The sequence below is a fragment of the Sus scrofa genome, chromosome 13, assembly GCF_000003025.6.
Source record: "Sus scrofa isolate TJ Tabasco breed Duroc chromosome 13, Sscrofa11.1, whole genome shotgun sequence".
NCBI lineage: Eukaryota > Metazoa > Chordata > Mammalia > Artiodactyla > Suidae > Sus > Sus scrofa.
Window position 1 is genome coordinate 150,627,729 of NC_010455.5, and position 24,498 is coordinate 150,652,226.

The following is a 24,498-nucleotide window of genomic DNA, read 5'->3' on the forward strand; positions in this document are numbered from 1 at the left end:
TGAAATTGTCTCTGATTCTAGTAACTTTCATTCCCGAAGGACAAAATTAGACAAAATTGCACACAAAACAAGGTTTTAGCTTTAACATTGGAATTTTGTTTTGCAAATTTGTTTTGGGTTTTGTCATTTCTGGGGCGAACATGACTTATGCATCCAAAGTCATTGAGGTGAGGACCTCCCTCTTTTTCTTTCCCCTAAAATTGGGATAGACTGATAAAGAAAGGCTAAGGCATTTAAAAGCACATGGCATTAATAAAATACTTGTCCACAAAAACACTTTAATGTGAACATGTTTTGATAGAGTTCTTAGTGGTTAATGAAAGCCACAGACTGTCATTTAAGTGGAATTATATTTGTATTCATCCTAAAGTAGAGCAGTTCTTAGTATGTGAAAGCTATTATAAATTTCATTATTTTTCAACATTTTTTAAGAAATACTTTTTTCAGTTTGTTTTAGTTCGCTTCTTTTGCTTTTAAATAATAGAAACCCAGCCTTTTTAAAATAGAGATTACTATGATTAAATTGGTAGGGTGTAAGGACAATCTAAAAACAGGGATTGATTGAAGGAATTGGCTTCTCTACAGGTCTCGCTCTGGACTTAGATGGATTGTTCAAATCCTGAACCTGTAATTTATTTGTGTAGTGTTAGGCAAGTTAATCTTTATCAATATTTATGTTCTCATCTGTAAGATTACGATTATAATAGCACCCATCTTTTAGGGTTTTATGTGATTAAATTAGGTATGCGTATAAGTACTTAGCCCAGTATCTTGCACTTAGTAAGTTCTTAATAAATAATAATTGTCATGATGATTATCTGATTAGTTTGATCAGTTAGAGTTTTGAACTTCACTCAGTACCAACATTTTTGTGTTCACTCTTAATTTCTGCCGCCTTGCAACTTATGTCTTGTTTCCCAAGATCTCAGTTCTGTTTTATAGTATCCTTTTGGCTCTGCCCCCACTGATAACTGTCTAAACTATAGATTGGTTTAGAGGATGCACTGACTGCCCTGACTCAGGTAAACCCACTTCTGATCCAGTCAGCCATGACTTCTTGGGTGGTAGGAGTTGGGAGTGAGTAAGACAGCTTTCTTCAGAAAAGGTTAAAGGAACAGCAAGCAGCATTATTAGTGCATCTCTGTCGAATTTGTATTCTTTTGTTCTCTTATTTAAACTTTAATGTTTCCTGTTTTTAGTATCTTCATAAAAATTGTCTCTCCTCTTTATCAAGTGAAGGCAGAAGCTCAGAGATTTAAGTATTATATTTCATTACTAATCATCCTGTCTTTACTCTGCCACAAATAAGTCCTTTAAGGAAAAGGAGTTATTGCTCCTATTGCTGAGATTTGAGTTGAACTTTTTGGGACCTTGAGACATTTTCAGTGAAAAATCTTAAGACTTTGGAATTTATCTGTTTTCTAGTTAAAAATGTTCTCTATCTTCCCCTCCGTACATTTTTTTTTTTTTTTAGTTAAAATGTGAAAATTTGTGATGATGCTCCTCCTGGTACATAGTCCCTGAGACCTGTCACAGGTGAAGTATATATATTAGCTTAATAACTGCATGATCAGTACTTCATAACTTATTAATTAACATTTCAAAGAGTCCTGATTAGGTCATAGGATTACTCTAAATTCCACTAAAAATACATTGTAAAATTTCACTAAAATGAGACAAGTTGCTTGGAATTCTGCTTCTGGGTGAGATAGAAAAACATTTTTTTTTTTTTTTTTTTTTTTTTTTTGCCATATCTTGGGCCGCTCCCATGGCATACGGAAGTTCCCAGGCCAGGGGTCTAATCGGAGCTGTAGCTGCCAGCCTACGCCAGAGCCACAGCAACATGGGATCCGAGCAGGGTCTGCAACCTACACCACAGCTCACAGCAATGCCGGATCCTTAAGCCACTGAGCAAGGCCAGGGATCAAACCCGCAACCTCATGGTTCCTAGTCGGATTCGTTAACCACAGCGCCAAGATGGGAACTCCCCGAAAAACATTTTGACTTACCTTGTCACTTGGACATATTCCCGTCCACTATGAACAAACTAACATCAGGTCAAAACATATCTGTGTTATGCAGCTAAAGCAAAACAGTATTTTTAAAAGGGGAAATTTATGAAACTAAATGCCTATTTTAGACAAGAAAAGTTTCATATGAATGACCTTAGCTTCCACTTTAAAATGCTTAAAAAGAACAAACAAAATACAAAGTAGGCAAAATAAAGGATATAATATAGATCAGAGGGCAAATGGGACAGAAATATCAAAACAATAAAATTATGTGAACAATAATTAGTTCTTTAGCAAATCAGTAAGTTGTTAAATCTCTATCCAGACAGATTGGGGAAAAAGAAGCAAATTATTAGTATTAAAGAGAGGTGAAATCACTACACATTCTACAGATATTCAAAGAATATGAGGGTATTTTGAACAACTTCATGCCAATAAATTCAACAACTGAGATGAAAGGGACATTTCAAATCACACAAACTTAAAAAGTTCACTCAATAAGAAATCGCTAACTTGAAGGGCCTTTATATCTATTAAAGAATTTAAATTTGTAACTAAAAACCTTCCTGACTAATGGGCATCAGATAAATTGGTGCATAAAACTTTGAAATATTTTGAAATTCAAATGATATAAACCAGAGGGAAAAAATTCAAATATCTCTAGGTACTAGGTAAGTGAATGATGTGGAAAAGTTACAGGAAAAAATAACTGCCAAAAATGCAAATCAAATTTTAACTGAGCCGTGGTATATATAGAAATGTAACAACGTAACACATATGATAGCAAAGATTATTTTAAATTAAGCAAAAACTTAAAGTCAACATGTAACTATTAATCATTTATTTATTGTGGGTTTTTCTTGGTTCTTCTGTGAAATAAGTAACCTGATTTTTTTTTTCTTCTTCCCTTACATGTTAATTTTTTTTGCATTTCCTATGGCATTGTGGACAAATTAAATTATTTTTCTTTGTTATTAGCATTTGATTTTCTACAGACTCATCATGGAAATTAATTATTGACTGAAGTAGACACTTCTGAATGATAGAATTCTACAAAAGGTGCTCTTCCTTCCTCTTTTTATGCGGGTGGCTCCTTCTCACTGTTCACTTCTCAGAATGAAAATTCCCTCTTCAGAGATGCCCTCTCTCCAGTAGTATCTCCCATTCTTCTGTTTTCTTAATCACATTTCTACACTTTTCTTTGTTAGCCTGATACTTGCCTTTTCTCCTGGACTGTAGTTCAGTGGGTGCAGAGTCTCTCTTTCCTCTTCATTGTATAATTTAGCACCTAAACTGCTGCAGCAGCTCCACAAACAACTGAAGACAGACTAAAATCTACTAAGCTCCAGTCAGAGAGCACTGATAGCTGTCATGTATAATTTTCTTAGCCAGTGATGATTTGAAACCCAGTTAAATTCCTACTCCAAATGGAGATAGCTTTTTAAAATATTTTTTTGGAGAGCAATTTAAGCGCACTTATCAGAATTTACACAGAACACACATTTTTGACCAAACGTTCCACTTTTCAGAAATATACTCTATAAAGACTCATGCTATGTACAGCTTTTAAAGCAATGATTCTTCTCCTAGATTTTATTAGCCTCAGAAGTCAGACAATACTCAAATATGTGCAGAAATGCAGTTGCATTACAAATGTTATTTGTAAAGGCAAAAAAATAGATTGGAAATGAGCTAAATGTACTTCAACTGCTAGGCAGGCATTAAAATTATAACTGTATTTATAGTTAAAAATAATAATGGAAATGTCCACAATATATTGAGTTAAAAATTTTAAATAATATGTATAAAATTAACATTCCCCTTTTTGTTTAAAAAAACAAGTAATGAACATATATATGGTCATGCTCAGAAAAATATTTAGAAGGATTATAGAGAGTTGATCACAGTAATTATCTCTGGCTAGTGGAATATCTAAATGCTTTTTGATACTCGTTACAAGGCACATGCATGAATTTTATAATAGCTTTAAAACTAATAAAGATATTTCCATCTGGGATAACTATTTTCTTCAGAAGAAGATTATCCCTCTTCTCTTAGGAATGTTTTAATGTTTTAAATTTCAATCAGAAATTTCTTTCAATTATGTTTTTCACATTGGTGAAAAAGAACTGTTTAAAAAAAAGACTTTTATTTTTCTTCCAACACAATCCAAAACATATTTATGCTTAAAACATTTTTGGGGGTTGATTTCATTGAGTATTAAGAATTGTTTTGAAATGACTTTGTTATCAGGATCGATTTGCAAATTTGATTTCATTTACATTTTACTCCATAAGTATTTTTAAAGTGAATTCAAATATCTAATTTAAATAACTAATTTGTATGGTACAACATTTTCTATGTGTGAATGTACGCTCTGGGTAAGAGGCAAGCCACCATCCCACCAACAGACAATCAGATCATCGCCCTGACAAATCATGCTGTCATATGGGGATCTTGTTTTGTTTAGCAACCATGTCCAGTAAGAACTGGATCATTGAGCTAGATCACAGTCCAGCTAGTTTACATTTTTTTTCTGTGCACGGATCAATCCAAACAGCCTGATGGGGTCATCATGAATGTTTTCCTCTATTGTTTGGCTTTCTAGTGAGAAACCATCCACCAAAGTGGTCTTAGAAAGGCTGGGTGCCTGCCCATCTTCATTCCTGTCTGACAAATAAGATTTCTGCTTCTTGGGCTTTTTGCGCTTCCCCTCAGAGCTGCGATCTAGTGAGGCATAGCACAATTTTTCTTCAGTTTCCTGAAAAGAAAAGCACATTAATTTTTCACTGTTGGCCATTCTTTCATTTTGATGTCCTCTAGGAATGTCTAACGCCTGCAAAAAAACACACGGTCTGTTCTCTGGCTTTAGCTACCTTATTTGCCAAAGTTGTCAATTAGGATGATAATGAAAAACAATAGTCAACTCAAGACCTTGGAGTGGGGAAAAAAAGCTTAAATCAACTTTTCATGTGTATAGTTTTTTCCATTCTTTTAATATACATGAAGCTTTTAGACAGATTCTTACCTGCCTCTCGCCTGCCTTCACCTCAGGGAGTGCTGACAAGTAATGATACTCTGATTTGTTAAACCGGAAATAAGCATGATAGGAAGGAATTTAACTCACCAAAAATCTGCTTTATTAATAATTGGTCATTTGGTGGTTCCCACAAAAGTCCCCAATTCTTCTACATTTTTGAGACTCGGAAGTAACAGTTTAATAGTGTCCATTTATATGATTGGCATTTGGCAAGAAATACATTCCCATTTCCCCCTATGGTTTCCTTCTTGCCTGCCTGTCCTCAGATTCCCTTTGAGCTCATCATTGGCATCCAGGAGGTCCCAGTGGCCCTCTCTGGCCTAGAGCTGGGTCAATACTAGAATAAGAAGGGCAGGAGACTAGAGAAACTTGGAGAAAGGCGCAACCTTGAAGGCACAACCTTGAATTTGGTGTTGGAGAGTCTAAGATTGAATTTCAGCTCTGTAACATACTAGTCATGGGACTTAGAGCAGTTTTAAAAATAATTTGAGCCTCTTGCTTATAAAATTTGAATACCTATCTTACATTGTTATTAGCAAGTAGAGATAATATACCATTGACCCTTGAACAATGTTGGAGTTAGGGATGCCAATCCTCTGAGCAGGTAAAAATTCACATGTAATCTTACAGTCACCACCCCATATCCACTGTTCTACGTCCACAAATTCAATCCCTCATCATGTAGCACTGTGGTATGTGTTTAGTGAAAGAAATCAGTGTTTAAATATAATCACTCAGTTCAAATCTGGTTTTTCTAGGTCCAGAAGTAAGGTGGCATTATACTTATCAGAAGTTATAGGCTAAAACTTTAGGACAGCCACTGAATTAACAAATAATTTCTCTATTAAGATTTCCCTTTCAGAGGAAGCCAAAGGTATATCAATTTTGGGGTTTAGGGTAAGGAAGCAACATTTGGATTAACAAAACCCCTAATGCATGGATAAGCTTCTCCCTGTTGGCAGTCACTTCCTTGCTAAAACGTAAATTGTCTTATGTTCTCTGCCAGGCAGAGGGATGGCCCTATTTACAAGCTCTCTGGTAACTTTGACTTTTTATTCCTGAAATAATCATTTCTGAAAAACTGTACATAAGCTAACTGGTATCCTTGCTCTAGTCTCTACCCTCTGCCAATTAGCCACATACTATCTTCAAACTCTTTTCCTAAATTTCATATTTTACCATCTTGTCTCAAAAATTTTAGTGTATAGACTAAAATCTGAATATCATAGCCTGACATTTGAGGTTTTCCATGCTTATGCTTCACCCCTTCCACTTTGATTTTCTACTACTCCCCTATATAACCTCTGTATTTCAAGAAAACTGGACCTTTTATTGCTTCCTGAACACATCTTGTGCATTTATCTGTTTTTGCCTTTGCCTAGATAGATAGAGAAGATGCCAATGAAGTTTAAAAGAAAACAAACAAACAAAACAGAGGGCACTCAGTAATACTAAGGGGTGGATATCTTTTTCAATTGTGCAGCACTTTGTTCTATTCTTTTCCTTCGATAAATTCTCCATTTTCCTTTAGGAAATTTCTCTCCTCTATCTGGTCCTGGGGAGGTGATCAGTTACAATGCTGTTCTCCAAGCCTAGTGCAGGACTAAGTATGCAACCCAGTTTAGAATAAATTTCACTACCCCTGCCAACAGAAGTTGGCCCCAAAGTGGGCATGTGTCTTCAGCAGAACCAATTAAATGGCATCTTTGGGATTGAGGTACAGATGCAGAAACAAAAAATATGTCTTTTTCTAGAGTTAGGAGGAAGAAAATCTGAATCTGCCAGTGGCTTTCCCAACCTAAATGGAAGAGTCTGTTGCTAATAGAACAGAATGAAGTCAGCAACAGAGAGAAGCAGGGAGGAGAAATGGAGAGAGCCTCCTATTCAATAATTTCAAAAACAAAATATCGGGAGTTCCCATTGTGGCACAGAGGAAATGAATCCCACTAGTATCCATGAGAATGAGGTTCAATCCTTGGCTTTGCCCTATGGCTCAGCCTTCTGGCATTGCCATGAGCTGTGGTGTAGGTTGCAGATGCAGCTTGGATCCCATGTTGCTGTGTCTGTGGTGTATGCTGGCAGCTGAAGCTCAGATTTGACCCCTAGCAATACAGAACTTCCATATGCTGTGACTGTGGTCCTTAAAAAAAAAACAAAAAAAAAAAAAAACAAAAAAAAAAACCCTTACATCTCCTATTTCTATGAGCCAGTGATTTTCTTTTTATGCTAAAGAGGGCTGAACTGGTTTTGGCATTTATCACTGAAAGTATTCCAAATAGCGTATGTCTTGCCAACTTTCTCAAGTGCTGCTGAGTTCAAAGTATGAGTCCAGAGAAAGAACCACAAATCGTACATGTCATAGTCATTTGTGACTTCAGAGTGTTGTTTCTGTTGAGTAGATAGGTGGAAAATATATAAACAGGGATTAAAAAAATGAAAACTGGGGGAAAGTAAAAACAAGTTTAGGAATTAGAAAAACAGACTGAAGTAAGGTTCTTGTTTTTCAATATTGGGGAGATTTGTGCATATTGGTAGGTAAATAGTAATTCATGTAATGAGAAAATGGAGATTCAATATCTTGTATTTTCAATTATTTAAAAAAATAGGATAATTAGTTAAGAGCACGAATATTGGCTTTGGAATGGAGAGAGGATGCTTTTGATATAGGAGGGAAAGGAGGGGTAGGTAAGAAGTTTTGACCTGAGGATAAGAGAAGAGAAGCAAGTTCACATTGTGTCCCTCAAATTTTTTAGGCTATGTGAACTCTTGCGAACTCAATCATAGGTTTCCTGATCAACACTTCCTAGTTAATAGCAGACTCAGATACTGAAATTACAACTTCTCAACTGTAGGCATTATTTTCAAAGGGCAGGGAGCTTATTTCTTTCTCCAAAAAAACACGTATTCATCAAGCTTTATTGCATCGTATTGTGGATACTTTATGCTTTGGTAATTGACCGAAGTAACTAAGTATCATAGTAGCAAACTGGGTAGTATTTTTGATGATAATGATCATTCTAATAAAATGGAATTGAGGAAATAAAAAGAGATTACTTCTAATTTGTGAAATTAAATTTGTGAGAAGGGTGTAACAGAATAAAGACCAATCTCCTTAGAAGGGTCTTTAAATATTTAATTTATAAAATAGCAGACTTTTTAAAGAAATTTTAAGGCTTTGCACAATTTCTGTTTGAGTAAAAACCAGATGTAGCACAAATAAAGCTGGCCTATTCATATGTATTAAACAGGAACTTCTATTCAGAATTCTCAGTTCTTTTACAAATAAGGTGCTGTCAATCTCTGCATTTTAGGTGGTGTGGTTATATTTTAACCTTTTCTGAGAGGTTTTGTTTTTATTATCACGAATTTTGCAGATCATATTATAACATGCAGTTTTTCCTATCTTTTATCTAAGAAATACATTTACAATTAATTGAACATCACATGACAGATTTGCCCATAATAGGGCAACTTAACATTTTGCTTAAACCTTACCATATCTTTGGCTTCTTAGTAAAAATTGAAAGAATTCTAGTTTTTTAAGGGGATTCACATAAAGAAAGAGAAAAAGTCTATCTTAATGAGAAGTTACCAAGCTGTGATCAATATTCAGGATGAGAATGTTTTCTATTAAGCAAGACTAAGTTTGGATTTTGTTTCCCCACTTAATTTCTGAGTCTCTAGGGTAAGTTTTTCATCTTTTGCAAACACCTGTCAAATAGGAATTAATCATGCTATTTCTCTCATAGGAATCTAAGAAGGTAATGCTTAGAAAGCACATAATACAAGTCCAACACATAACAACTGCATAGGAAATGCTGGCCCTGTGACTATTTCTAGGAAATACAAGAGGGCACATAATAAAAGGGACAAGATTGGGGAGGAGAGGGAAGAACGATTTCAACTAAAATTCATAATACTTCAGCCATATGTAGGCTAAGAACTGTGAACAGCAGTGCTATATCTGGGGAGGTTGAACTGATTGTGGCAGAAGTATAAACTACTTGTTTCTTCTTGGGTTTTTCTGTTTCTGGTTAGGCAATAGTCTTGTCTATTCTCACACAAGCTGTGTACAAAAATCTCTTGCCATAAGACCATAGCCATAAGATTTGTATTAAATTTATACTCATTTTCCTTGTAAAACAGAGGCATGGTCTTTTACAGCTAGTTAATTAATCTTTTCACTAAAGATCTCTCTCTCTCCCCATCCACCATAAATTCCTGACCTCTAGGTCTTCTGAACACTTTACATGTGTCAATTTTATATTTATTTCTGTGATACATGTAATTTTTTCACTCTGAAAGGAAAAACTTAATTATTTAGGGAGAGAAATCTTGAAATCTATCATCTTTGTAAGTGTACACAATTTTGACCCTTTGAATGTGGCTCTGCACATTGTTTGTCTTTGAGTTTTTCTTTAGAGCTCAAGCTCTAGAATTTGACACCAATTCTGAATGCAAAATTTCTAACAGGCTGCTTCCGATGTTTATCAGAATGTGCTGCTTTTATGCTCTTAAAACATACAGCTTTGCTGTGGCCTAGGCTGAACTTGACCGTTGAAACAGAAAAACAAACAAACAAAAAACCCTCAAAACAAAACAAAAAAAACCTTACCTGTGCAGGTGGGGTGTCTTCTTTCGGTTCGTTTACAGATCTCTCTGGTCGAGCTTTCATTTGTTCATAGCAGTTCTCATCCACTGGTTCTTGGGAGTTGAAAAGATAGAGATTTGCAAGGGAAAAATAAAAAATGCTGGCACAAATAAAAATACATGACCCAAACAACATTTAGCTATCAATGTGAAACCCTTGGGGATTGTTTGACTAGTTTTTTTTTTTTGTGGCGATGCAAAGAAGTCAGGAGGCACAAACCGTTGTCTGAAGATCAGACTGTGGAGAGTTTGCTGCCCACAACATTAAAAATTAGACAAAAGACAGTCACTTGGGATAAGGACTAGATCACATTAATTTTTTCATACCATTGCAGGACATGACAGTTTCAATTTAAACTGCCATTTCAACATTATAGAGATCCCACAAGTTACAGGGTCACTTGTGTTCTTTTCTACATAAGCATGACTAAAAATGGTGCAGGTGGCATAAAGTACGGAGCACATATGTTGATGATTATGATTTGGTAATTTTTCTAATAAGTTTTATTTAGAGGCATTTAAAATCCTACATCCTATTTTTGTAAAAGAGGATTTAATTATGTTTGTTGTCCCATAAATCAGTGACAGGACAGTTCAGCCAGGCTGTTTTGAGCATCTGGGGTGTATAATGCTGGTCCTAGGTACTTGGAGTTTTTGTGCCCTGCCCACCAGCCAGCAGACATGCACTCATTTCATCCTGTGGGGATGTTTACTGGATCATCCATACCTTTATTCCCCCAGATACTCCCATTCAAAAGGGAGAGGAAGGAGAGTTAGTGATTTGTAGGATGGCGAGTAACCTGGCAGAAATGTGGATTGTACCAATTTGACCTCATAGAAGAAAAGATATATTTACTATAATACAAGGTACTTCATAGTCAATTCAGTCTCCTCGGAAAAGCAATGCAGAGAAATGGTCCATAGAACAGTGTTCTTCAAAGCATAGACCATGGAAAACATGCATAAGAGTCACTTGGGAGGTTTATTAAATAGCAGGTTCCTGAGCCCTGTCGTGCAACTACTAAAACATAACCCGTAAGAGTGACACCTGTGTTCATTAGACAGAGTGATTAAAGATGTCGTGGGCTTTGAGCCACCAGAATACATAAGAAATGAGGTCTTCAAATATCATAGGTGGTACAACAATTCTGCAAGGGGAAACAGGAGGGCAAATTATTTTTAATAGTCTATCCCCAAAAAATGGTTTCTAATTCTTCAGCATACAGAGCTTAGAGAACACTTTACAATGGGGGGAGACAAAAATTAAAAAAATTAAAAAAATTCTCATACAAATTCCATACTGTTTAGATATATAGAGATTCAGATAAATTTAGTCCCTTACTGGCTATGTCTGTGTCTGCAATTCAGAGATCAACAGGAGTTGAGCCCAAAGCCTCCCATGATGAGTTAGGTGAAGATCCTGAAGGGCAAGGATGGGGTTAAATACTAGAGCTGCCTTCACAGCTTCTCTCACAGAGTGCTGGGATCAGATCATAGCTCTTCGTTTTGAAGCATTTAGAAGCATTTTGTTTTTTGGGTGGTTGGGATATTTCAAGTAATAAGGGATGCTGGGAACTGAAGACTACTTGTTACAAAAGAACAAAAAAATGTATGAACCACTCATTGATGGTTTGGTGTTTCTCTTTCCCTGCTTGTCATCTATGTAACCTTAGGTTCTCTACCTTAAAAGAACTAGTTAAAACAAAGGAAACTAGAGACTATGTTTTTTGTTCCAGATTATTCATTATAGACTTGCTTTTGCATAGAGAGGATAAAGGACTGTTTCCCTGGGCCATTTTCTGTTCTAGAAATAGCTTTATTTCATAGAATTCTGTGTGTGTCAAAATTCATGGTAATAGATACTTCCGGTATTCTCATTACTGCTAGATGAAATGAAGAGGATATAGAAAAACAGGATGTTAATTTACACTGAATGTTGCAATGAGATTTACAATATGCAACTTTGGAAATATATACTAAATGATATGCTAAATATACTTGTATTTATGATTATCATTGGAATACCTAAACATGTGATTGTGACAAAAAAATAAGCTATCTCCAATTCTTTGTGGAATTAAGTGGAGGTAATTGATTTATAGATAAACTTAGTTTCTGGAAAAAATAAAACTTACCTGAGATCACGTTACCTAAGTTACCATAAATTGGTGTGTCTTCAAAATCATACTCATCTTCCCTATAATAAGGACAAACAATTTGCCTTATTAGAATGTACTTTACACATAATTCATAACTAATTCTTCAGCTAAATTAATATTGGGTAAACTATTGCATGTTCTTGTTCAGCCTCGACTACCCAAGGCAGATATGCAAGTGAGTGCAAGTGTATGTATGAATTTGAGAAGTTATGTTTTGGGCCTTCTTTCAGGAAACAATAATAGCAAATACTTGTTTAGCACTTACAGTGTTTGTCAGATTCTATTTGAAGTGCATTATATATATATATATATATATATATACATATAAATATGTATATACATATATATACACATATATTCATTCATTTAATTCTCACAACAATCCGACCAGATAGGAACTATAGCATATTTCCACTTAATGGATAAGGATCTTGAGGCACAGATTAGTTATATAATTTGCTGAAAGTCACAAGACCAGTAGCTGACAGAGCTGGAATTAGAAGGTAGATTATCTGTGCTCTAAACTGTACATTTGTGCTTCTGTTTGCTTGCCATGAGTATCACTCCGAACAGATCCCTAACACCCTGTTTACTAATATTAACTGACAATGATGATTAAAAAATGAGACCAGAGAAATAGACTCAGCTTGACAGATGCGATAAAATGATTGATCACCTGTTATATCCAAACACCATGCTGTTTTACATATATTAATCAAAAACCCAGGGAAATTCTCATAAATATTAGTTCCCATTTTACAGATGAGAAGTCTGATATTCACAATGATTAACATATTTTCCCTAACCTTCTGTGTACTATCAACATGAATACCAATTGTAAAAGCTTTTCTTTATGCTAGTGTTCGTTCAACCCTCAGGACAACCCTATGAGAGGCTTTTTTTTTTTTTTTAATCCCAATTGTGTACATAAGGAATTTACAATCTGTAGAGGTAAACTGCCAAAACAGAGAGACAGTAATTGTCAGTACTAAGATTGTAATGCAAATCTGATCCTAAAGCTCTGAATACTATTTGTTCTTGATGTTTGTTTAAATTTCCTTAAAGCCTCATCTGAATAATCCTATTAGGATTACAGTAGACAGATCTGTATTGTTATCAGACAGTGACAATGCCCCTGGTGACCAGCTTCCACAATAGCAGGCTGGGAACAGAAGAATGTTTCAGGCAGTGAGGATGGCATTTCCTATAACAGCAGCAACTGCTTTAACTTTGAGATTACACATCGTCTAGAGCTGAGAGGAAGTATACCAAAAGGAAAAAGAACGTGTATCTCAAGGCATAACACCTATATTACCCACATGCTACTGAAAGAAGGCACAGTATATGTGAGTACTAAGCAGGTGTCCTAAAAAAAAAAAAAAAAAATCTAATGATACTTGTATGAAATGATTTGAAAAGTCCAGATGCTTATCTGATAGCAAAGAAATTAACCCGTAACTTTTCTTTCCCTTGGTAATTCACTACAACTTAATGTTGGGATGCAGAGTAGTCCCTGCTCATGGATTTTCCCTGGCTCTGCAGAGAATAGAATAGAAAAAGGTGAAGAATTTTTAATAAGAAAATCCATCCATTTTCCTAGCCCACATAGATAGAGATACAACCTGCAAATGATAAATCATGTACAAAAAATGAACATCATTTCATTCCCTATGAATGAAAACAAGATGTGATTTATAATGCAGTGCCCTGTGTCTACAGGCAGGTCTCAAATGATTAATCGTCTCAAATAAACTATTATAAAGAAGCAGTTGCCTAACCAACAAATTAGAAAGTATTATTTTTACTTGGCTAATACCAAATAACACCAGCCTATTGCAAATATTTAATAAACTTCAAGCACAAATGTTTGGCAGTGTTTTATGTTGAAGACTGATTACTATTAAAAATAAATGAATAAATAAGCCTAGAGGCCAGTGCACCTCGAAGTTTCAGGCCAGATCAGATTCTCCACTGTCTTCAACATGTCTAAAATGACCCTCTAACCAATTAACACATTTACTGACACTCTAAAATTTAAAATAATATTAATTGCATCTTTTCCTGGGTCCCAATTTTCTATTTTCACATATATTTCTCTAGTCTTTTTAAAAAAGTTTTTATTTATATTTTATTATGAAGTCCTTTAAAGAAAATTCCTCAAATGCTTTATTATCTAAGTAGATTAAATAATTCAATTTTTAAAAAATCATTACTTCTGCCTAGGTGATTTTGGACATAAATTCTCTGAGTTTTGATTTCCTTAACTTATAAATTAAGGATATTAAATTATATTTAATCCCCATTTTTTTTTCAGCTCTCAAATCCTGTGACATAAATGTAGGGTTCTAATATCCAAATAAAAACAAAAGACATTCTATAAAACTACTTTAAGGAGGTAGAAAGATTGAGGAAAGAGTAAGCACAGGGATCTATCAGAAGTTGGTTTTAGTGTTAACTTGATTTGCTTAATAGACATTTCTTTGAATAGGTATACTTAGGCTTCATCAGTGTATAAATGTTATTTAAAGCTATGAGAGAGGATGAAATTACTAATGGAATGAGAACAGACTTGTGGTTGCTGAGGGGGAGGGGGAGGGAGTGGGATGGACTGGGAGTTTGGGGTTGGTAGATGCAAAATACTACATTTAGAATGGGTAAGCAATATAGTCCTATTGTATAGCACAGCGAACTATATCCAATCTCCTGGGATAGAACATGGGGGAAGATAATATGAGAAAAAGGAGATATATTGGCACAAAAATTGGTACCACAGCATAAATTGGTACAATATTGCAAATCAATTATACTTTTAAAAAAATGTTAAAGAACAATTAGAGAAGGGGTTCACTAGATGAGCCCTGGACACTCTATTGTCTTATCATTCAGGAACAAGCAAGAAGGAGCTGCTGGTAATTGGGGAGGAAAACCAAAAGAGGGTGTTCCAGAGCCTGGAGAAGTACAAAGTGATAGATATATAGACCCTTGGTCCAGGAAAGAAGTGTAAACCCCAGCAATTTTTGTATGGCTAGGTTTAGTATGCTTAGGGTTAACCTAAGAACCAGTAGTGTTTCCTAAGGGGAAATGTTAACGGACTCTATCACTGGTATCTAACAATGGTGTCTAATATTAAATTATGATTCTCTTGATTAGTGTTCAAATGCCCTTCTAATAATGTCCACTTTTTTGTAAAGTCAATTAAACACAGGAGCTTATATTGGCAGTGCTTTGGAGCATTTAAAAAGAAGAGTCTTGGGAATTCCCTCATGGCCTGGTGATTAAGGATTTGGCATTGTCACTGCTGTGGCTTGGTTTCTCTGCCTGGACTGGGAACAACCATGTGCTATGGGCACAGCCAAAAAAAAAAAAAAAAAAAAAAAAAAAAAAATTTTTTTTTTCAAAGTTTAGGGGAAAGGAGACAGAAACCGGAAAGATTTGCCAGCATGAAGAATTCTAAAAAGATGGGGAAAGAATCTTAGAGCAGTGACACAGAGCTGGCAGGTAGGGGAGGGAAAGGTCAATAAAGACTAGGATTTTTGGAATCTGTAAGTACATTTGGGGGAATTGCCAAAAATACTTAGGAAGGGGACTAGATTTCTACATTCATACAGAGTTGGAGCTTGGATTGTGGTAACTTGTACATTAAAACAAACAGAAGGCTGGAAAATGTGGAGATACTTTGGTTCAAGTGAGGCAGTGGCCCCATTGAGGGCTTCATCTGCCTGTCTACTTGGAAGTCTGAGACGCCAGGGGAGGCTCCTCAGGAGTTCTATTGTCATCAGAACACTCAACCTGAAGAACAGGTGAAAGGGACAATTGAGAATAAAAGTCTTTTCCAGGGTACCAAGTTAGCACATTTAGCAAAGAGGAGGGGAGTGAAGGGTCTCCCCCAGCCTGCTGAGCTTTAGAAGTCCAAGAAATCATCTCGAGATGTTTGTGATAAAAGCACCTTCCAGTGCCACCCAGGAGAAGACCACGCAAAAGCTGCTGGGAATTTGTCCTAAGTTCCTGAGAGAGACTCTGAAAACTGAGGAGCTAAAAGAAGCTTAAGATAAATCTGAACTGCTTTCCTAAATTATCAGAACTGCTTTCCTAACTTTGGGGATGAATATCATTCAAATGAGTGGGAATTTTCTTAGACTATAATTTTTATGTAATAAAGCAGCCAGCTTTTTAAATCAACTCCCTCTGTAGGTACAGTATTATAATCCATATTTTTCTGATGACAAAATTCAACTTCAGGGATGTTCACTTTCCAAAGGTTACAAACTTAATAATTGCAAGAGTTTGAATAAAATTCAGAAGTGTCTGGATCTCAAGCCCATGATATTCTCACTGCCTTATCCTCTTAACACAGATCAAAAGACAAGACTTGTGTAGAATTACATTTAAAGGAAAGAATGAAGTGACGCAGGGGTAAATACCAGGAAGTGTATATTTAACTCTCTATTAGACATAGAAGCTATGCTGTCCTTAAAGTGATCATGTTACTGACTTACTAAAAGCAGGAAAGGCAGAAATCTGGGGAAGCAAGAAGATGAGAGAAGGAAATTTATTTCCCTTCCAGCACAGCTTCCCACCTAAACCAGTGTTGAGTAGGGGCGGGGAGACTGTGAAGCAGGTAACCCAGTGTGATGGAAGCTTGCCTCCCTCCTATCTGGCCTCAAACCATCTAAGAACCAAAGAAGCATCCATAATTCTACCCCACCTAAGAAAGACAGCCCTTGTTTACAATTGCTGTTTTAATGTTTATATCTTAATGGCTAGGGACAGTTCATTTGTTTCTTTCTTCCTGAAGCCTCCATGCTCTCCTATAAGGTTTTGGCTCCCAAACTACATAATCAGAGAAATAGATAAGCTGTGTAGTACATTCACAAACTTGTGAATTAATATGCCAACCACTTTTTATAGATACAATCTGCATTGTATATTCAAATTATGCCTAAATGGAGATTTATTATAATAGATAATAGATTATTAAATTCTTGAGGGAAGGATCTGTATCTTTTCATCTTATAACTCTATTGTCTAACAAATGCTTATTTGTTAAATGAATATTTATTGAATGACTGAATGTTATGAAAGAACCAGCCTCTTTTCTGAATTTTCCCCATAGCTAAGAGCTGGCTTGCTTTGAGATGAGTATTTTACCAATTTTATTTTCTAATTCTTCTCCTCCTAACCCCAAAACCACCAACCCCGTCTTTGACAAAATGACCATCCCACAAGATTTTCTATCACATTGCATCTTAACTGTCTTTCAAGTGACAAGCATCCAAACAATCATCAGACTAAATTCTATATAGTTATTAAGATTCTTTTTGTTATATTTTTATTATAATCAAATCAGCAAATTGCTCTTGATATGACCTATGACTTAAAAATTATCTCACAATAACATCCCATGTTAAAAATAGTCATAAAAATAGAGATGTTCTTATTTGTGTGGGTCTGCCTGCAGCCCAGATCCTGAATCTTCCAGAGATATTGCCACATGGAGAAGACTTTTGTTAAAGGGATGATAAAAAGCTTACAGTCTTATCCTGTCCAGCGAGAAAGCTCTGTGTTTTTGAAAGACATTTTCAGCCTTTCTGACTACCATTTCGAAAAGGTCTTGAAGGGTCCCCTAGGAAATTCTCTATATTTAGATTTTTCTTTTGATCCTAAAAGAGAAATTTCTAAACCAATGACACATTTGGGTCAGAATATACTATCCAAGAAAATGAAGCTTCTTTACTATGATTTGTACCATAAACTTTCATTTTAAAAAGTATCACATTATACAAATTTATTTGCAGCTTGCCTAATATGTATAAGAGAATAAAGTATATCTATAACTGTATACCACTTTAGAGTTATTTGTCGCATTTCCCTATCAATTGCCAACACCTTTAAAAACAGCATAGCACAAAGCATCCTTGTCTGTCTCGATGCATACATATCTTAAATTTATGTTATTGTCCGATTTCTTTCCACTCTGAAATTCTTAAGAGGCACACAATTCTATATATAATTAGACCACATTCTTACAGTCTGAATTGAATCATAATCTAGGGTATCTCTTCCTAAAATTGGTGAGGATTCTGTAGATAATAATTTGGAATCTCATTTTATTCCTTATACAGCTCTCTCATTGACTCAGAATGAGTAACGAGGGCAGATAATAATGTTATAACTACTCATCTTCAGATGGAAGTAAAAGTAATTAAAATTCACTTTTAATTGTATTTTAACCCAAGTGAAACATTCTTGAGCCAAATCTATAAGCAATAGAACATTAATGTTTTCCTTATTACTTGGCAATCATAATCTCTGACTCATTTTCTACATACCTGGGAATGTAGTCATCGGAGTACAAGTATACTTTATCTGAAAGATATTCAAAGTAAACAGATTAAAAGAAATTTTGACATACATGTGTCCTGAGCATGTTCTGAGAGGAGCTGAGCCTCAATGTCAGTTAACATCTTTAGTAAAGCCACTTGGCCACCACTGTGTGACCTAGGGATAAAGATTTTCTCTGATTTGGGCCAATCATGTTCTCTTAGCAATCTGCAATGGAAAGAGTGCAGCGTGGAAGTGACATAGAGCCCAGATATGTGGCTATTTTATGCAGGGAAAACACCAAGCTGAGTACCCTGGAACCTCTGTCCCTGTGGTTTTTTTTGTGGTTCCAGTCCATTGTAGGCATGACTGTACTTTCTGCCTTTGGGTTCCACACAATACCTCTGCTTCCTTCTGACAAATTTAACCTTTTTGCCCTTGCTAGTTTGAGTAAGCTTTTCTTCCTTGCCCCCCAGAAAAGTTCCTAGAAGATGCTTCTATTTATTATCTATCTATCTGTCTAATTCTGAAGTGTCCATTAACATTTATTGGCATGTGACAATAATATAAAAGAAGTGTTCAGGAAGTTCCTCTGGTTGTGATTCCATTTCATTCACATGGTGCCAACAGAGAGGTAAGGAGAGCTAAAGAGTCTAGGGAGAAGAAATTCAGAAAAAATTGAGGACAATCTCCAAACATTAATCAAAACAGTAGAATGGCTTTTAATGAAACAGTGTGCTGGCTCACAAAAACAAGACTAACCAGAGATTTGATGTAAGATCATAAAATCATGAAAAATTACATACCAACTCTCAGAAAATATCCACTTGCAACCCTGGAGGTAGTAGTTCAAAGGCAAATGAAAGGATGTATTCTTCTTTCAAATTAAATACATGTATTCAAAATTTGGAAAGAAAGTTTCAAGAAGTTTTTTTAGAAAGGTAATAGACATAATGAATAACTGAGGGAAATTATGAGAAGTTCAGAGTTCAGTTTTAATAATTAACATCAAAGTTATGAAGTCTGGTAATCTGTTAATTTTCTTTGATATTGAACTGGATGGATGTATATAGTATGATATTTATTATATTTTGATTGCATGTTATTTAACCTGACATTAAATAAAAGCCAAAATCTTGCAAATGCTAGCATGTGAGAGTGAATTTCAGTATTACCTAGGTCTTTGAGTCATTATCAGCAACAATCAAATGGTTTTACAACAGCAATCAAATGGTGATCTTTCAGTTTAATATATGAAAAACAGTGTGTGTTGGTAAGAAACTAATAAAAACATTTTCAGATAATTGAGCAAGTCACCAAACTACAAGGATTATTTTTAGTTAGATTTATGTGCAACAAAGTTGAGTTATTCTCCATAGAGTTTAACTCACAGAGAAGCATTATTGAAACAAATTATTAAAATCATTACATTGGAGGACAAAGTGGACATGTCACATGTCAATGTATTTGGAAGAATTTTGTGCAAGACTAGATACAGGAAGTTTTGGCAGAGCACAAACAGCAAGCAGCTATGGCACCAAAAGCGATAAATGTAATCCATTTGGGATCTATCAAAAATACCCTTCCAATAGCCCAGAGGAAATGTCTTACCATGGCTGCATCTAAAAGATGCAGCTGTTTTCAAGTACCTTCAGATTAGTCTTGAGAAGTTGCACAGTAGGCACAAGTTAATGGAAGCCCCTCAAAGTTAGAAAGCTTGAGAAATGTAAATAATATCAATAAGCAGAGGGACAGAAATTAGAAACATTCAGAGACATAGAAAACAAATTTGTGGTTACCCAAGGGGAAAGGGGTGGAAGAGGTATAAATTAGGAGTTTAGGATTAGCAGATATAAACTACTGTATATAAAATATATAAACAAAAATGTCTTATTGTATAGCACAAGGAACTATACCCAATACCCTGTAATGAACCAAAATGGAAAAGAACATGAAAGAGAATATATATATATATATATATATATATATATATATATATACATACACATATATATGTATACACACACACACATACTGAATCATTTTGCTGTATACTGGAAACAGCATTATAAATTGGCTATATGTCAATTTTTAAAAAATAGTTAATATAGACTAGAAAATTATAAATTAGAAAATATAAAACTGTGTTGATTTCTTTTTACATGAAGGGTATGTTTACATTCGAGTCATTATTATCAGATTTGTCTAGAATTAAAGTGCATACACAATAATTTAGTCAACATGCAGCCTGATGTATAAAGGGCCAAATTCAGGTTTAAGAACTGGAAGGCACTGGATTTGGATACCAGCTCTTCAGTGCATTTCATTGCAAATGAACATGCAAATCACTGTAAAATTCTGATTCTTAGTTTTTAAAGTAGGGTTAATAATACCTATGTCATGGAGCAGATATGGAAGATAAGCGAAGTAATTTATGTAAAAATATTTTAGAAAATGAAAAAGTTGGTTTTTAATATTATACATTCTAAATCTATATCCTATAACAAGCCACATTTAATTGTGCTGATTTGAATTGGGAAGTTTCTTCATTAAATGGATTAGCCAAAAACTAGCTAATATAATTAAGATGCTATTTTTAAAAATACAAGATTTATAACAAAGTTAGATTTGAAAAAAAAAAAAACCAAATATCATCTCTGGCAGGAGGATTGCCACCAGCTGGGTAGTAAATTAAAAGATTAAAAAATAAACAAAAGATAGTTACAGTCTTTATAAGAAAAAAATAGACATGGAGTAAAAATGTTTTTTCGAAATACACTGATATTTCTTAAAGATAATGTGGATTTTCCAACTGGAGATGCTTGGAGTGTGAATGATGGTGCCTGGAAAATATACTGCTGTAATATGTAAAAGGAGAGCTCTACAGCAAAATGAGGTATTAGCAGCAGAGAAAAGCAAAAAGAAAAAATAATTTAGATCAAAAAAACTTTGTGTGAAAAAGGAAAGCTAAACAGCTATATAAAGGATACAATATAATGTTATGCTTAGATGGAAAGAAAGGGAACTAAAACAATATGAAGAAGAAGAAGAAAATAAGTGATGGGTAAATACATTATACACTGAACTGACTATATTGAAGAAGCAGCCCGAAAGGGAACTTTAAAGTTCAAGGCCACTACATATTACTATTTTTAGAGTTTAATTGTATAATCTGGAGTTTGACCATCAGTATTTGTGTGGTTTTAGTTTTACAACAGTTACTATAACAAGTGTGATAGAATATGATCTCTTTAAATAGGGGCATAGCATTCAAAGTGTACAAGTTATAGGAAAGGAGAAAGCCCAGCCAGCTCAGGCTCTTGAAAAGAGTTTGCTCTGTCATGACAACTTATAAGTTAATTTAAAAGTAAATGGTATGATTTAAAAGGTATGTAAATATTTCACTTTATTTAATAAAGCAAAACAGTTTTTATTTTACCATAAGGCAGTTATGTTTGCAAGACTCTGTGTGAGAAAAGCTGGATGAGTTTTCATAATCCTCTCCTGTGATTCAGATATAAACACTGTGGTCAGGCTCATGGTTGAGACGGTGGGAGCTAACATTTGCTTTTATGTTTTCCTCTTTATAGTGTTTACCCTTCCATGGGCAATACATAACAAGAAACAAGAGCACATGGCTTAAATTCTGTAATACAAATTTTATGATACATTTTTTAATGTGAAAATGTGAAATATGTGCCATAATTTTCTAGCAAATAGGAGATACACTGATAGGACTTTGATGTATGAGCAAACCATACAGTTGTTTATCCTTCTCAAAACAGAAGAAAAGTTGGATAAAGAATACTTTGGGGATTTATAGGAGGAAAAGGCAAATGCATTCCTATCAGAAAAAGAAATAAATGTAATCTTCCTAAAGAACAGATTTGGACAAAGAATCACATAAAATTGAAAGATTTATTTTGGGGGAAGGGAGAACTCCATTTCAAAGCTTCTACCCAGCTCTGCTACAGAAAACATCAAGGAGAGGCTTATCTTGTCTATCTGATTGAATGTGTAGATACTGCATTGTTGCTGGAATAGAGATTTTCTTTTTTAAGCTATTTAATACACCAGCAAAATTTATTTACTGACTGTTTGCCAGGGTGGAGTCATATCTTACAAGTTTCTTAGCCACAAAGAATAGCACAAAGATGTAGAAATAAAAAGTTATAGGCCAGATGTAGGGGCACTGTGTACACAGAGCAAGGGACAGAAAAGCTGGCTAATATGATGGAATCTCTTCTAGTCTGTCTGTTCCAAGGAAACAAAAAAGGGAGGAGACTTCTGGAGGAGTGAAAAGGAGTCAATTTGCAGAACTAATCCCAAATCCACTTGGAATCTCTGGGTGAGAAAGAAAGACAGAGCTGTTTGTTCATATGGAATAGAAAGGAAGGCAGTCATAATATTTGAAGGGTTGGGAATGGACTGTAGCGAGAAAAGGGGGGGCAAAATAAGAACAAAGGGCATTCTTTTGGCATCAATGAACATTGATCCAAGACTAATGTTAGATTTGCATACCTATAAAACACAAGACCTAATGAATAAAGATTGGGTAAATTTTCAGTCCTTTTTTTTTGTTTGTTTTCCTGGACCTATGAGGACAGGGGTGAGCCTACCCATGATCCAACTCAAACCTTGGTGGTAGTAGGTGGTACCATAATTCCTAGCAGATTGCAGATGTTAGGGATTGTGGGGGGCAGCAGGGTAGGGAAAAGAGGGTGTTCTAAAAGAAGTGGAGGGTATGCATGAGGGTGTGAGGTAACAACCCTATCCTTATACTTGACCCAGTGCTGAAACTGGTGACTTCCTTGCTGGACAGTGTTATCCTGTCTGGAGTAGTCAGAGACTGCTGGACCTGGCTCAGAGCTGGGGGAGGATGTAGTGTCTTTGGCTGGTGGGAGAAATGGGGCTTCAGCATCAGGGATATGTGGAAGGAGCTGGGGCATGCCTCTGTTCCCCTCTCTCTAGGTGTCTGTCCCCAGGGTCTCTGTCTTTTTCACCATCCTTCGGAAGGGAGAGGCAGGACTCTGCTGCAGGGCAACACACAAGGTTCATATGCATCTGTAGGGCATAAGATAGATCACTATGAAGGAGCTGGTGTGGGTACAGAGGAGGGATGCTTCAAGAAGTCTTTAGCTATTTACTGCTCAAATAAAATAAATTGAGATAGGCTAATGTTTAGAACTTATTCCATGGAAGCCTACAGAGAACTCTCTAAAACAAACCTGTGTGTGACTTGAACAAAACCATTACTGCTAAACTTCAGGTTATTATACAGATATGTTAAATAATAAAAAGATGGCACAGGAAGTGGAGTGAGAGCTGGAGAGGACTTAGGGACAGTGGGAGGGATGAAGAAGCCAGAAAGACTAATGTCCACTGAAATAACAGACATTCAAATCAAATGAGATTGGAGCTATAGTCAACTTTTAACAAATCTCTGTGGAAGGAGGGAAGGAAGGAAGCACCAGGGTCACCGGGAATGGTGGTGTGGGCTACACCCTGTCCAGGACCCCCCTCCTAAATACTGGCACTGTGCTAAGTATTATACTTCTTACAAGGACCCTATAGTCTAGAAAGTATGTTCCACTATTTTTTAGGTAAGAAAACTGAAACTTAAGAGATTTTACTTGGACAAGATCTCCCAGGTAAATATTGAGATATTGTAGTTCAAGACAGCTTGGTTTCAAAAGCTGTGATTTTAAAAACAATTGAGGAAACTGAAATTGATTTTTTAAAAGTACAACGATAAATATATTTCACAAATTCCTGTTTTTTTTTTTCAAATGTCCCGTCCCACTTTGCTGATTTTAGGTAATAGTGTCAGTATAGCATGCCTGAGGTGGTAAGGGAATGTACAATTAAAAACAAACAAAAAAAATCTGTCTTAAAAAGAAATCCTGCTTACTATTTTTTAACAGTGGTCAACTAACCATCACAGACAGCTCCTGTGAATTTGTATGGTAGCAAACTGGTATGAACAATTGCTCAAAGGAGTTTATATGGTAGCAAAATGGTATGAATATAGATAAATTCTAATATACAAACTACCCAAAATTGAGAATTGGAAAACCTGTTCACACTGTAGTGTAAGACTAGCACAGTCAAACACTTCTGGGGCAGAAGTGATAAACACATCAGTAAACTTAGACCAATCCTGATCCTGATCACACTGATAAAAAGTGACTCCGAATATTCATATTCACCACAATTCAGTGCAATCATAGGGCTGAAGAGAAAGCCTATTTAGGTTGAAAGTAAATAGGTCAAATTTGCTGAAGTTTAAGTTAGACACTTAGGTTCAGTTAACACA

General features: G+C 35.3%; 1 protein-coding gene across 2 annotated transcripts in view; it reads right to left on the bottom strand.

Moving 5' to 3' along the window:
* Nucleotides 2,214-24,498, bottom strand: part of LOC100620198 (T-cell receptor-associated transmembrane adapter 1) — a 36,901-nt gene continuing 14,616 nt past the window's right edge. For both annotated transcript variants that reach the window (XM_003358820.4, XM_021070416.1), the window contains 4 exons: nucleotides 18,191-18,227; nucleotides 11,838-11,899; nucleotides 9,668-9,756; nucleotides 2,214-4,773 (listed from right to left, as the gene is read on the bottom strand). In XM_003358820.4, coding sequence (XP_003358868.1) covers nucleotides 4,531-4,773; nucleotides 9,668-9,756; nucleotides 11,838-11,899; nucleotides 18,191-18,227 — 431 coding nt within the window. In that variant the 3' untranslated portion in view covers nucleotides 2,214-4,530. The remainder of the gene's footprint in view (nucleotides 4,774-9,667; nucleotides 9,757-11,837; nucleotides 11,900-18,190; nucleotides 18,228-24,498) is intronic.